The sequence below is a fragment of the Poecilia reticulata genome, chromosome 21 (assembly GCF_904066995.2).
Source record: "Poecilia reticulata chromosome 21, P_reticulata-male-v2, whole genome shotgun sequence".
In the NCBI taxonomy this organism is placed as follows: domain Eukaryota; kingdom Metazoa; phylum Chordata; class Actinopteri; order Cyprinodontiformes; family Poeciliidae; genus Poecilia; species Poecilia reticulata.
In genome coordinates this window covers 5437668-5453096 of record NC_088850.1, presented here as the reverse complement: position 1 = coordinate 5453096, position 15429 = coordinate 5437668, and the positions used below count along the sequence as shown (strand labels likewise).

Below are 15429 nucleotides of genomic sequence, written 5' to 3'. Positions count from 1 at the left end.
CCATTAAAACAAATATTCACATGAAATACTTTCCTCACATGGCGGATTTTCTCTTCACAGCTGAATGTTTTGCGCACCTGCGCGTAAAAACAACAAACATATAAAAGGCTTTTGCAGCAGCAGGCGTGTTTTTACAGTCTGCCAAACTAATGAGCGCTCGTCTCTGCAGGGCTCCGTGGAGGCGCAGTGTGGGCTCGTACTGAACGGCCAAGGGGGCGTCATCCGGAGAGGTAAGGACCCCCCGTTTATTTCCTCTCTGTGTTGTTGCACCGGAGGCCGTGGAAAACAGTCACGGCTCGACACAAGACAAGACAGCGAGCAGATAGACAAACAGGCGGAACACTCCTCTCTTGTCTGCTGTCAACATGTTACAGCAGGAACGGCCCCGCTTTTCTCGCCTGTTTAAACACTACACACACCCGCACTGCTCCCCGTTTCCACCGTGAAACGAACTGTCACTCAACACCTACGGTTTTTTTTTTTTTTTTTTTTGTGCAGGCTTACTAAACTCTCCCAGACAATTAAAATGTCAACAAAGTCACGAACTAATGCGTAGTAATAATAATAATAATGCTAAATGACACATCAAAGGGCAGTGCTAGGCTACTTGTTTTGTTTACCGTTTATGCTAATCCGAATTAGCATTATTAGCTGCTGTTGTTAGCTGTGAGCACAATCAAGTTTTACTTCCGTTGTCAAGCACTCAAATTTTACAGACTTTACAGGAAATAAAATACTAATAAATGATCAACATATGATATAATACGATATATTTGCAGCCAGTTTTTGTTGTAAGAAAGGATTGTAGAGTAGCTAGCTGACTATGCTAGTGCCTCAAAATTAGTGTATTGGGCCTTTAATTTAACGTAGAATAACCCAGCTTTGCTGTTATTGATATGTAGATTGTGGTCAAATTTGTATTTACACTATTCGCTGGAGCTGGAGCTGGAGCTGCCTTATTGAGTTAAACAAATAAGCAATAAAAAACTTGCTTGTGCTGCCCCTTATAAAATGGCACCCTGGGCAGTGAGCCATAAAAAGTCAGTCAGTTATTATAATAAATAATAAAAATACAACTTTAATTTTCAATCACATTAGTAGCTCAGCTTTGCAATAAGCTAGCATTTATCAATGAAATGTATTTAAAATGTATACAGTTGGCTCTACATTTGATTCCTGTTGCTTTCTAAATACACTGTGTTTACTTTAGATATTATTATTTGTCAGACTGGACTGCAGAGCGCAGGTTTAGCCCTGTGGGTTTGGAGGATGAAGGTGTTTGAATCTACCTGTGCGCGTGTTGTTTGAGCCTGAATAAACACGTAGCAGGCCGTCCTGTTTCCTCACGAGTGGGGCTTAAAACACGCTGCGGATCTTCTTTTTGCTCCATCAAAGCTCGCTTGTGCTTCTTTTCCTGCATGGTGACTCTGTGTAATTTTCCACACAGAGGCAGAAAAGGAAGGCTGGTGTCTTTTGGGTTTAATTTTTCATCAGCCCTGCCCTGCCTAGGTGTTGGGGCTTTTCTCTCGGATTGACGCGGGAATCCCTCCGCCATCACTTTCGGTTAATGGTGCGCCGTATTTGGCCCTGAGCTCAGCCGCTGCAACCATCACAACCAATAATCTTTGCTTTACCTCCCGCTCCCGTATCGATAGCTTCTCTCGCCTCGGGCGCACGCTTTGATATGCTAATGCCGAGCGGGGCCCCCGGATTCAGCCGAGATCATATTAATGTTGTTCTTTCTGACTGCGGCTTTGGCGGCATGAATATTCACATAACCTTTTTCAAAAGAAAATCACTCAAGAAATGCGGATCCTACTTAGGAGGAGTCGTCTGTGTTTTTAATCACGCTGCTTTCCCTTTCCCCACTTCTTCAGCCTAACAGCAGCCCGGAAAGATCAAGCTGATCTGTCTGACGCGCGCCCCCGCTACGTTACCACGCGCACGCACTCACGCACGCACATCCGCTCTTCGTTCTTTTTTTTTTCTTTCTCCTTTTGCAGCTATAAACATTGTTGTTAAAATATGAGGAGAATGGCATTTGGCCCTTGTCTCTTTTTCTTTAATTTTCGTGGCAAACTCGTAAAAGGCGCTTGATTCCGCGTGTGATCCCGCCCGCCGCTCGCGCCGCAGCCCGAGGCTACTCTCCGTTGCTTAAATACCGTTATCGCCTCTGGGCCCGCGCGCTCCACTGACTGCACTACCGGCAATAGCTCTTTTCGATCGCCCTTGGCAACATAAAATACAAACTACTTTGAATCAAAACATTTTTAGGGGAATTAATATGATGTGAACCGCGCGGCTTTCAGAGACGCGCGCCCCCCTGTCAGAGCGCGTGAGCCTGACGGACAGGTGAGCGCGGGTTCGTGTCACATCGTGCCCAGACACGGGGCCGCGCACGCGCACGCACCAGCTTAACGAACAGCAGCCTTATCTATCGATTCCTTGAGCCTCCAGTCGTCCATGTTTGACAGGCTGAGTGGAAGTGGAGGCTGGTACAAATGGTGCAGCTGGAGTCCAGCCGGCCTTTGTTTCCACAGCAGCGAGGTGTTCCAGGTATGAAAGCTGCAAAGCAGCTGGATGACACCTCTTCTTTATTTATATAACAGCCTTCCTGTAGCCAGAAAATGAGGAAAAGCCACAACATTTCTGCTGACTATGAATAAAAGATTGTCAGTGGAGGAGGAAGAAGAAGAAAAAAAACAACAGGGTACAGCTTGTTTAGTTTAGTTTATGTTTATTTATTTGTCATCCACAAGAACGGTTTAAAAAGATTTGGCCCCCGGCTAATTTCTATCTGTTCTCCCAAGGCAGGTAAACAAAATGCATATAAGATGCAAATAAAATCACGATTAATCGTCTTAATTCAAATTTCCCTTCATTTCATTTGGACGCCAACAGATCTGAGGATAATTTCAACCCACTAACAGCATCAGTGCAGCATTAATAATAATAATAATAATAATAATAATAATAATAATAATAATAATAATAATAATAATAATAATAATAGTTATTATTATTATTATTCCAATTAAAGCTTCAAAGTATCAAACTTCAGTATCTAATATGTACACAGTAAAAATGCTGGTGTTTAATTAACACCCAAAAGTGTCTATATGTGTCCAAGTCAGCTGGTGTTAAAGTAACACTTTTGAAAGTGTTAAAAGATTGACACCCATTTTTTTGTTAAATTATCATCGGTCTATAATACTGAAATGGGTTTAAGAAAAGTTAAACTTTCCATTTCTGTGTATTGTTTTGAATATTTTCCACTGGATTTGATTGATATTGACACCTTGTGGGTCAATTATTTACTTTTTTTTAACACCACATTATGTTTTGTGATCAACACTACACTGGTGTTACTTTTAATATATTTTAACACCAGCACCGTTGTAAATGTTAATGTGACTCTGTATTGTTGAATTTAACACCAGCTGACTTGGACACATACAGACACTTTTGGGTGTTAATTCAACACTTGCATTTTTACTGTGCAGAGGATGTTTACTTTTAAGACTTTGGTTTGTTTTGTTTTGGTAATTCAAAGTGTGGCGGGTCTGGCTGCTGAGCAGCGTCTGGTCAGATTTACTAGCATGCACATTTCTATAGCTAAGCTAAAAAAGAACCCATAACATTCACATAAAAGACATAAAAGCTCATAAACATTTATTCAAATTTCCTAAACTGTAGCTTAATGTTAATCCTGCAGCTCCAAGAGGAAAGTTATTACTGAAATTATCTAGTTCTCTACCTTTAGCCAATACATCTGATTACTTCATTGATGATCAGCTTTATTGTTGATTGCTTTAATCCAGAGAAAAGAGAAATAACTTCGTTTAAGGTTATAACTTTTTTAATGACAATATAAAACTTGGGATCAAAACAGAAAATCACTTCAGTTTTTAGAAAATATTCAACTTTCTTCTTAAAATTCTCATCTTCTGGAAAACGAGAAGTTATTATTTGAGGCAGGAAGTTTCAGGTGATGTGAGTCAGAATCTGAAGGGCATGAAAATAAATTTATAACCGATGAATTCATGTAAGATCAGGCTGGATTGATCAAATAACTACAAACACTTTACTACTAAAGGCAGCGCAAACGTTTTTAAGAAGCGGGATGGAAAAGCATTTTATCGAGACAGAAGTGTAAAAAGAGAATATTCTGAAAAGGTCTTTTAAATTTATGTGTAAAGTTTCATCCAGGACAAAAAATGCTTACAAATCACTTAAATTATGTTTTAACTACAAAAAACAAATTTGTTTTTTCCTTACACTGAATCAACACTTTGTAAAGTTCAAAAGTTAGTGCATAAATATCATAAAAAATAAAAACAAACCAAATGTTCAAGTCTACATGATTCAAATCTCGTATTTTTTAAAGTTTTTCCTGTTTTATGTCGTCTTGGTCTCTAATTCAACATGTTTTGTCTGATTGCTTTGCAGTGAAATTAGATCTAGAAAACGAGGAGAGTGAGACGTTGGCAGTTGTTAAAAATGTTACATATGTTATATATATCAAACATGAGTTAAAAGTGATTTTATTTGGTAAGTTAGTGCTTTGAAACTGGGCCTCATTGGTCACGTTCCCAACTCGCCCGTCTTCCTACATTTAGACAAACTATTTAAATTATACTTCATAAACAAAATAAGCATTTCTCTACAATCGCATATTGCTACAGCAGGAGTTTTACTGCATCATTTGTTAGCTTTTAGTTTAGTTCAAAATAATTAGAATTTAAATCAAATGTGCATGGAAACTTTTTACGTTGTTTTTATGTCAGGAATGAAAGTTTGCATTGATGCCAAGGAGCTGAGCTTATTTTAAAAACAAGAAGTGATTCAGACGATTTAATTCTGTTCTGAAGTCGACATAGTTACTCGATTCGCTGTAAACACATAATACCGGCCCTTTAATTAACAAAAAAACCTGATTTTGTAAAGCTTGTGGATCTGCTTCATTATTATATTTCATATTAGGATAAATATTTTCCTTTTAAAACTAAATTAGATTTACCTGAAAGACAAAAAAGTATCTAAAATCTGGTTTTCCAAGCAACAGTAGATGTGCTGATGCTCCCACAGTGAGTTGCCATGAAATAAAAACCTTGCTGGTGGTCAAATACCCCCAGAAAGGATCGTCCGGTCTTAGCCTGCAGCGCCGCTCTGCTCAGCCTAAAAGGCGTCTTTTTATTTCACTTCATCACTTCCAACGCGGCTAATAACAAAGCGACACACCCTGCTGTTAGATCTGATAACGAGGCGGATAAATAATAGAATATAGCCCAGAGTGGATCAGACAGAAACCTTGCATTTCAGCCACTTAGGCTGTTCGCTGCAGTGAAAGCTTAATAATGAAAACACACAGCCAGAGAAGTCAATACATATTTTACATCTGTACATAAATGCGTCTCGGTCCGGACCGGTAGCGCTGATGCAGGTGTGATTAATAATGCGAAGCCGCTTTCTGCATCTTGAAGGCTTTGCTTTTGTTTTTCCCCTCCTGGAAGAAAAACTCTTACATAAACTTTAATATTGAGCCGAACCTGGAACATGAATACATGCAGATGATGTTATATTTAAAATGTCTGTTTGAGGTTCGCCTTCGTTTTCTGTGAGGATTTTCCTGAAATGATTGGTCAGAAATGATCTGATAGATAAAAGTTTTGCTTCGGCGCTTTAGAAATTAGATTTTTTTTCTACGATTGAAGTTTTTTGGGGAACAGTGGGTTCAGGTTGGAAAGAGTCGATTTGAAACATGCAGACCTGACTGGATGTTCTGGCTTCAGGGTTAGCGTTGAAATGCCAAAAGTTTTCTTCTCACGCGTCGACTTTCCACTCGTCCGACTCTTTATAAATCATTAGAAATGAAACCTGAGCGAGAAACGAGATAAAAGATGTTCTCATCGATTCTGTCACATCTGCACATCTTTTCTTTGCTCTGCCTTCGGGATTAAACCAGATTTCACACAGATGAACATGAGGATCATCTCAACGAAACAACAAATGTACACGTTTCTTTTAAACAAATATATATTTACCCTTAAACAAGCCTCTTGCTAAGTATTTTTCTTTATTTTAAAGGAATAATATGTCAGTTTGTGACCAGAAATGAGTTTCCTGAATTCAAACAGAGCAGAAGGAACATCCAGATTTCTTTTAATAATAAAAATGTCCTTGTGGGCTCCCGTAGCTCTGCAGATCCTTTAAAACGCACCAGATATGTTAGGTACATTTTATTCTGTCCCTGGTAAAACAAAGCAGGCTGTTTATGGGGTTGAGTTAAAGCTGCAGGGGTTTAATACTTTCATAAGTTCCTCCAATAATAATAATCAAACAACATGAAAATATTTTCTATTCGCTGTAATTATTTAGGGCTGGAAGTGAGTAACAGGAAGAAATACATAAATGTGTCTCAAATTGATAAAACACAAAGTATTAATCATATATTCATAAAAAAATAAGTTGCACATAAGTTTAACAGATCTAATGGGCTTAATTCTGATTTTCAATTACATATTTTAGCGTTTTGGTCAAAATTCAAACATCTCAGCAATTAAAAACTAGTTAACATGTTGATAAACGTTGAAATGTCAAAGACTTTAATCTGTCCTAATCTATTAGGATTAGGGCCATACTACGAAAAAAATGAAGTAGTATGAGAATAAAATCAAAATAATACAAGATTAAAATCATATAATAAGACAAAAGTCAAAATACTAAGAGAATAAAGTTGAAATAATGAAAACAAAGTCATAATATTATGAGAATAATGTGAAAATGTTGAGAATAAAATCATATTATGAAAAATAAAGCAATATGTTACAAGAATAAAGTTCAAATAATGAAAATAAAATCATAATATTACGAGACTAATGTGAAAATATTGAGAATAAAGTTGAAGCAATACAAGAATAAAGTCAGAAACTTATGACCTTATTCTCATAATTGTACATATTTTTAAGTTCTTATCTGACTCTCCTTGATAATCCTGCACTAATCACATTTATTTATATTTCCTGCTGGTTCTTCCAGTCTCTAAATGCCCAAACGTTGCGGTTTTTGCCCCTCTGACCTCTGACCTCTGCGTGTTTGCAGGGGGGACGTGCGTGGTGAATCCCACAGACCTGTTCTGCTCCGTACCGGGTCGCCTGTCGCTGCTCAGCTCCACCTCCAAGTACAAAGTCACCATCGCCGAGGTGAAGAGACGACTTTCCCCTCCAGAGTGCCTCAACGCCTCCCTGCTGGGCGGCATCCTGCGCAGGTCGGTGCAGAAACACAACCCGGATGGTCAAAATGTCTTAATTTAACCGTTTAAATCCTCCCGCAACGCGCAGCAGTGGACGAGCGAGGACATTTTTTTTTGGTGGAGAGGGACTTTTGGGTAGCAGAAGCTCTCGTTTTTCAGGCCTAAATCTGGCTGCTGAGCTTCGGAGAGTCTTTGTAGCCCTCAGATAAAACAGAGGATATATTTCTGCGCCCACAAGAAGGCCGGGGCTGCACGCGCCGCCATGCCCAGGGAGCCGGAGGGAGGCGAGACCAGGCCAAAGCACGCCAGGATCACAGGCAGCAGAGGAAGGCAGGAGTTGCCAGCGCTGTATTATTGATGAGCTGGAGAGAAAAGGAGAAGAGAGGAGGGAGAGAATATGGCTACCAGACGAGGCATCAACAAAGGCAGAGGGAAAAAACAGCAGCACAAACCGAGAGGCTCGTCTTTATGTGGATTAATATTGATTATGCTCCAAATATTGGTGCTACGTGTTAGCTGTGCAGGAGCGGAGGAACTCCTCCAATAAAACCGTCATAAAGGTGTTATTAATCCAACCACTAATAATCTATCAATTATTCTGACGATTAATCAGATAACTGGATAGAAAAATGGCACATTCTGCAGATTATCTTTATATTTATATATGCAGCTCTGGAAAAATTAAGAGACCCCTTCAGATGATCAGTGAAATCTAGAATAAATATACAAATATATATGAGAGAAACCATAAAAACAAACTAAATTTGGATAATTTGTACTAAAAAATCTGCATTATACAAAAAAAATTAAGAGACAACTTAAAATGATCAGATTCTCTAATTTTACTCTTTATAGGTTTATGTTTGAGTAAAATGAACATTGTTCTTTTATTCTATGAGCTGCTGACAACATGTCTGTGAAATTACAAGCAAAGATTTTTATTATGAGAAAAGATCAAAATGAGAAAAAAGATGCAAAGAAAACAAGTTCATGTTCAGTTAGAAACAACAAAACTGATGATTTAACTCAGAAATCAGTACTTGGAGGAAAAACCTGGAGGTTTTCAATGCGGCTCTTAGTTTTGCTCCAGTGCTGTTTGTAAGAAAGACATTAAAAGATGAAGATAAAAACATTTAAGATGAAATATCTTTAGCCGACACTTGATTATTTGTAGCAAAGTTTGCATCTGCAGCTAAAAAACTCTTCAAACGTGTGAAAGTTCAGCCTTTTCTGCTGGATTTATCAATAAAGTGTAGCGATAATCTGTTGACTAATTTTGGATTAACCAAATAATAAACGCACAACAATAAGAGATTTTAATTTTATTTATTTTTAGCTTTATTTTCTATCTATAATCTATTTGCAGATTATTTAATTTATATCATTTATGATCTTATAAGTTAAATTATCTGCCAGTGGAACCAGAACTTTTTAATCAATATTAAGGATTTATTTACTTAAAACAAGCTCCTACATCCTGCTAAAAAGTTACTTTTGAGTTAATTTATCTTATTTCAAGTGTAACAAGATATTTGCATTAGAAACTAAACCAGAAATACCTGGTAAGATTTACAGACAAATGTTTTTTAATATAATGCAAAATGTACAGTGTGTGTATTTTGTGTAGTTTTGGTTTAATTACTGCTCTGATTATGTTGTTCCTTCAGAAAACGGCCTTTGTTTTTGAGCTCTAATACAGTTAGCAATTAATTGATTACTGAATAAGGTGATGATTATTTCAATAATCGATTAATCAGATTAATCAGATTAATTGTTTCAGCCCTATTTATCAAAGAATAGGCGGCTAAATTTCAAAATTTGCTTCACAGAATCTCGGTTCAGTGCAGAATTAACCGTTTGAGGTCTAAACAATCTGAATATTTAAGATTTTGAACAAGACAGAAGCAAACAGCTCTGAAAAAATAATTAAAAAGTTACTTATAGATCCTTTAATTTTGATGAAGTTGTACAAAGTCCATCCATCCATTTTCTTCCGCTTATCCGGGGTCGGGTCGCGGGGGCAGCAGCTTCAGAAGGGAGGCCCAGACTTCCCTCCCCAGCCACTTCTTCCAGCTCCTCCAGGAACCCCAAGGCGTTCCCAGGCCAGCTGAGAGACATAGTCCCTCCAGCGTGTCCTGGGTCTTCCCTCCTCCCGGTGGGACACGAACACCTCACCAGGGAGGCGTCCAGGAGGCATCCTGACCAGATGCCCGAGCCTCAACTGGCTCCTCTCGATGTGGAGGAGCAGCGGCTCTACTCTGAGTCCCCCCCGGATGACCGAGCTTCTCACCCTATCTCTAAGGGAGAGCCCAGCCACCCTGCGGAGGAAACCCATTTCGGCCGCTTGTACCCGTGATCTCGTTCTTTCGGTCATGACCCAAAGCTCATGACCATAGATGAGGGTGGGAACGTAGATCGACCGGTAAATCGAGAGCTTCGCTTTTTGGCTCAGCTCTCTCTTCACCACGACGGACCGGTACAGCGCCCGCTTCACAGTAGACGCTGCCCCAATCCGCCTGTCGATCTCCCGCTCCCTTCTTCCCTCATTCGTGAACAAGATCCCCAGATACTTAAACTCCTCCACTTGAGGCAGGACGACCCTCCAGACCCGGAGAAGGCACTCTACCCTTTTCCGGCTAAAGACCATGGCCTCGGATTTGGAGGCACTGAGCCTCATCTCGGCTGCGAACCGCTCCAGTGAGAGCTGCAGATCATGATCCGATGAAGCCAACAGAACCACATCATCCGCAAAAAGCAGAGATGCGATCCTAAGGCCACCAAAACGGATCCCCTCAACACCTCGGCTGCTCCTAGAAATTCTGTCCATGAAGGTAATGAACAGAATCGGTGACAAAGGGGAGCCTTGGCGGAGTCCAACTCTCACCGGAAACGAGCCCGACTTACTGCCGGCAATGCGGACCAGACTCTGACTCAGAGTTGTACAAAGTATATCAGAAAATAGCTTCAGCATCGTCGGAGGTTGTAATACTTGAGAGCAGATCAGGAAGCTTTTTTGAATAAAAACTGATCATCTGCTGACGTATTTGATATTTTTTGGCGCCCCTTATGTCATGCCGCCCTCTGCAGAGAGCCACTTTGGTTTGATCAAAAAATGTCACTAAATGTAAAGTTTCTTTACTCCTTTAATTTCACATTCCTAAATACATTTTAAAAACAATATGCGAGGGAAATGTGCCGCTACAATTTCCACACTAAAAATGAATAATTGTTGCCTTCAGGACAACAAAACGCAAAGCAAAACCTCGTTTTATGCAATAAATTAAATGTTTTCATCCTCACTTTGCCTTTGTTCAGTTCCATCACTGAAGCTCTTTAGAGGATCACTCAAAATATCGTCTCCTTCTGCAGCTAAACGTACGACTTTGTTTTGGCAGAGCAAAGTCCAAGAACGGCGGCCGGTGTCTTCGTGAGAAACTCGACCGTTTGGGCCTCAACCTGCCGGCAGGACGGAGGAAAGCTGCCAACGTCACGCTGCTCACCTCCCTGGTGGAAGGCGCGTCACGCCGCTCGTCACGTTTTTAATATTTAATCCGCTCTCCTCCTCGCCTCCACGCTCATTCCTGGTGCTTTTGTTGGCTGCAGGTGAGGCGCTCCACCTGGCGAGGGACTTCGGCTACACCTGTGAGACCGAGTTTCCCAGCAAGGCGGTGGGAGAACATTTGGCGAGGCAGCACAGCGAGCCGAAAGAGACCAACGCACGCAAGAAGATGGTTCTGGCAACAAAGTGAGGAGGAGACAGAAACACGCTGCAAACAGAAACAAAATGTTACCAAGTGATAATCTGAGTAAAATGAGACAAAACTCATTTACAGCTGATTTTCTGCCGGATCAGAGCTTCTTTTAAGTCAATAATATTGATTTGTTTCACTTGTAACGAGACATTTTTCCCAAAAGTGAAACAATCTGACAGTGAAACTTGGATTTTCATTAATATTAAGGAATAAAACGAGTTTCTGCTCCTGTAACTTAGTTTGTTCTTATTTAAAGTGAACTAAGATATTTGCTTTAGAAATCAGAGCAGAAATAGATTTTGTGTTTTTGCAGTGCACATATGAAACATAATCATAAATAGTCTCATCTCACATGGTTCTGGATTTACAATGTCAGATGATCTTTGATAAGTTTTCTTGGTGCTTAAAACCTAAAAAATGTTTGTTTTAGTAATGAATAAGCACATTTTTCTCCTCATATATCATTTATCGTGATAAATTTCTCAATAATTTTGATTTATCGCCATCACAATAAATTCCAGCTAATGATATTTAAAGACCTGCAAACTGTCTGGATTGTTAGTTTTACTGTTCTCTGCACCGTTAAATGCATCCGCAGTTTAATTACTCTTCTTCATGTGTTTGCTGTGACAGTCGCACCAATACAGTTCAATATTTTTTATCGTCAGTTTTATGATAAAACTTTAAATCCAAATCGTGAATTTTAAAACCTGACCACGTCCTTCTCTACATGATCGGAGTTGTTATTGCATTTTTTCTGAAGATGGTGGGTTTGTGGGGAGTAATGAAGTTGGGTTTGTGCTGGTGGTCGGGGACAGATGGTGAACTCTTCCTCTCTCCCTCCCTCCTTCTGCCTGTCAGGCAAATCTGTAAGGAGTTCCAGGACCTGCTGAGCCAGGACCGCTCTCCTCTGGGCTCCTCCAGGCCGACCCCCATCCTGGACCTGGACATCCAGAGACACCTCACACACTTCAGGTAGCATTCACACAAACTAACACGTCAGGAGAGACATAGCCGCTCTGTCTGTGTTACTCTTGGTTTTAAAAACTGCAGCGAGACGCTCTGCGCGTTGTGCCAGTGACCTCTCTGCTACTTTCCAAACGACGCAGCTGTGCTTTTGGAGATTTGGCACAAACAGTGAGAGGAGCCTCATTACGGGAAATGTCACATTTGAGAAAAGTTACCAAACTGATGGAGAGGGTTGAGATATTCACTGATGCAAAGAGGAAAAGTGAAGAACTCCATGCTTGACGTCAGGAATGTCGAACTCATGTTTGTTTTGGGCCAAATTAAGACCATGAAGCTCTTAAAGGGCCGGTTGGGCCAGAATGCATTGATAAAACCTGATCACTAACTGACTGTTAAAATATCAATGAATTATTCAAATTAAATATTATCGAACATCTTTCCAGTTCTTCCAGGTTTTTGTGATTCTTTTTGTGATTTTTCCAATAAAAATCAAAATGTTTGTGGTTCTAATTTGGAAATATTTGCGCTTATTTATGACGGTAAACGTGACTTTTTATTCCTCGCTGTATAGATCCTGGACTATAATCTCACATCAATTAAGGCTGAGGCAGATGTTTAGTACAAGAAAGAAAGTTTTTGACAATTTTTGAGAAAAATCTGCAATAAACTCCCAGTTAGGTATTGGTGCAAAAACGTGCAGGAATTTGTTGATTTTGTGTGAATTTCCACAATAATTCTTAACAAACTGGACGGACTGATTGATATAATTTTGCAGTAAACAGATAAAAACGGCATTGATTTGATTGATAACATCATATTTAAGCACATTTAGTTTTTAGCCTAAAATCTAGAGGGCCACATAAAAAACTACGGCGGGCCAGATTTGGCCCACGAGCCTCAAGTTTGACACATTTGCTTTAAGTGATTAATATGAGAGATGAGTATTTTGTTTTTGTGACTCTGCAGTGACTTTTATTCAGCATCGTTTGAAATTTATGGAAGGAACACAAATTAGAAGGATGTTAAGATAATTTGACCGAGACCTCGTCTTGCCTGAATGGATTTAATTTTGCTGCCTGATCATTTCTGCAAATGAAGAACCACTCAGCTGTTTTTGGTGTCTGGAAAATGAGCAGATTTAAAAACCTCCTGATAATCTGACCTCCAGCATGTTTGGTCAGCTGGTTTTACCGCTGTACAATGGCTGCTGGAGAAGGCAAGTGTTTTGTTGTTGACTTACCATCCAGAAACCACTTCCTGCATTCCTGTTGGTTGTGCAGAAGGCTCCTCTTTTGCTTTTCAAAGACGTACAGCTGTGTAATTGCGCATCTGTTTGCAGCCGTTTTCTCAGGTGTGAGTGTAAACGCTGGCGTTGGGGGCGTGGCCAGCAGCAGCCCATTTGGATTTAAAGTGACAAGACGCCCCAAAACATTCTGAGCAGATTAAAATCTCATTATCCAAGGATGATGTTGTGCAGAAATGTAAAAACATGTTTTGTATGCCCCATATCCTCACTTGTTCTGATGACTTTGTGAAAAAATGTCGAGTTTCTGAGCTAAATATTTTAGCCACCTAACGAAAAAGTGCAAAGTGACAACGGGGAAGGAAGGAATAGAGATGTGTAGGTCTAGAAAATTAAATAAAGTCTTATAAATGAACTATTATTGAACATAGTGTGGTGACAATCAAAGCTTTTAGTGTCTAAATCCTCCCTCATGAACTGCTGAAGCCTAATTTAGACATTCAGTGGACATTAAAACCCTGAAGAAGCAGCAGCAGCTGCTTTCCCTGCAGTTTTGAAAGAATCTGCAGTGATTTAAGATTCCTAAATAATCCCAAACTCTCCTCTGGACTCGGTTGATCTCACGTTTCTCCGTCTCCTCCCTGCAGCCTGATCACTCACGGCTTCGGCACGCCGGCGGTCTGCGCGGCGCTCAGCACCTTCCAGACGGTCCTCAGCGAGATGCTCAACTACCTGGACAAAAACTCGAGCGGCAAAACGAGCGGGCCGAACGAGCAACAGATCAACAGCAGCTCGGAAAAGACGCAGCTCCGGAAAACAGCCGAATCCCAGAACAAAGACGGGAAGTCAGAAAAGACTGAGTAGCATCTCTTACCCCCGACACTCACACACCTGGTTGCCGTGCCTTGGAGCGCTGAATCTTAGGAGTGTATCTGTGTGTGTGTGTGTGTGTGTGTGTGTGTGTGTGTGTGTGTGTGTGTGTGTGTGTGTGTGTGTGTGTGTGTGTGTGTGTGTGTGTGTGTGTGTGTGTGTGTGTGTGTGTGTGTGTGTGTGAGACTCCCACACATTTTGAGTAACTTCTGAAGGAAATATTTATTCCTATTTATTTATCTTAAGTGGAAGTCTGACACTAATTTAAGTTTCCAGAACACAGAAAGTGAGAAATACAAAACATTACAAAGTATTTTTGGTCTAGTTTCTGGCGTAAATGAATAAATACGTTTGAAATAAAACAAAACTAATTTAAAAGTAACTTTTCAGTTCTTATACATTATAGAAAAAGTATTGAGTGAAACAGATTCTTGATTTAAAACCAGCTCCTACGTCTTACTTTGTTTTATTTCAAGTGCACCAAGATATTTGCACTAGGAACTCGACCAAATATACTTGGTAATATTTTGTGTTTTTACAGTGAACATTTACTGTAGTTCTTTATTTATTTATTCTGAAAAAGTTTTATTTTTCCAGGTCGGGGTGTGAAGCTCTACATATCAGTGCATTTGTTCTGCAAAACTGCAAAAACTCAAAATGTTTTTCGGCTCTGATAATCGATCTGTTCAGATCACTTGAGGAGTAATTGATTACAAATGTTTACATTTTGTTTCTCTGCGTTTTTATCAGACCAGATCTGGATGCAGACTCTCCTGACCTCTTGAACATCAGTCAGGGTTTTTATGTCAGAATCGTCTTGCAAAAGTTTTCACGCCGCTTGAACTTTTTCACTTTTTCGTCTTGTTGCAACCACGAGCAGAAACGTTTCATTTGGATTTCATGTGAAAGAAAGTTAAGCATAGTTGCAAAAAGAAGAAAGAAAGCAGACAAATACTTTAGATTTTTATTATATCCTGCAAACAGATTCCCCCAAATTCTTTCCACGATAATTCTCAAGAACCTGGAGGGACTGATTGATATAATTTGACAGTAAACAGATAAAAACTGCATTGATTTGATTGATAACATGATATTTAATCATTTAACCTAGAGGGCCACATAAAAAGCTACAGCGGGCCGTATTTGGCCCACGGGCCTCGAGTTTGACACAATGCAGTGAACGTCTTTTCAGATAATTATGAGAAAATGGAAACAGTCATGACTGCAAAAGTCGTTCATCTAAAAAAATACAAGTCAAAAAGTCACAGCAAACGTAAAAAATGAATTTTCTTGACAATTTGCTTAAGTTTGTGTTGCGCGTCATTCTGAACACCATGGTGGTG

The 15429-nt window shown here is 39.8% G+C and overlaps 1 protein-coding gene across 4 annotated transcripts in view; it reads left to right on the top strand.

Moving 5' to 3' along the window:
* The window catches only part of tfap2d (transcription factor AP-2 delta (activating enhancer binding protein 2 delta)), a 22670-nt gene extending 7241 nt beyond the window's left edge, over positions 1 to 15429 (top strand). For all 4 annotated transcript variants that reach the window (XM_017302319.2, XM_008397319.3, XM_017302320.2 and 1 more), the window contains 6 exons: positions 170 to 230; positions 7102 to 7267; positions 10648 to 10766; positions 10856 to 10997; positions 11866 to 11979; positions 13864 to 15429. In XM_017302319.2, coding sequence (XP_017157808.1) covers positions 170 to 230; positions 7102 to 7267; positions 10648 to 10766; positions 10856 to 10997; positions 11866 to 11979; positions 13864 to 14080 — 819 coding nt within the window. In that variant the 3' untranslated portion in view covers positions 14081 to 15429. The remainder of the gene's footprint in view (positions 1 to 169; positions 231 to 7101; positions 7268 to 10647; positions 10767 to 10855; positions 10998 to 11865; positions 11980 to 13863) is intronic.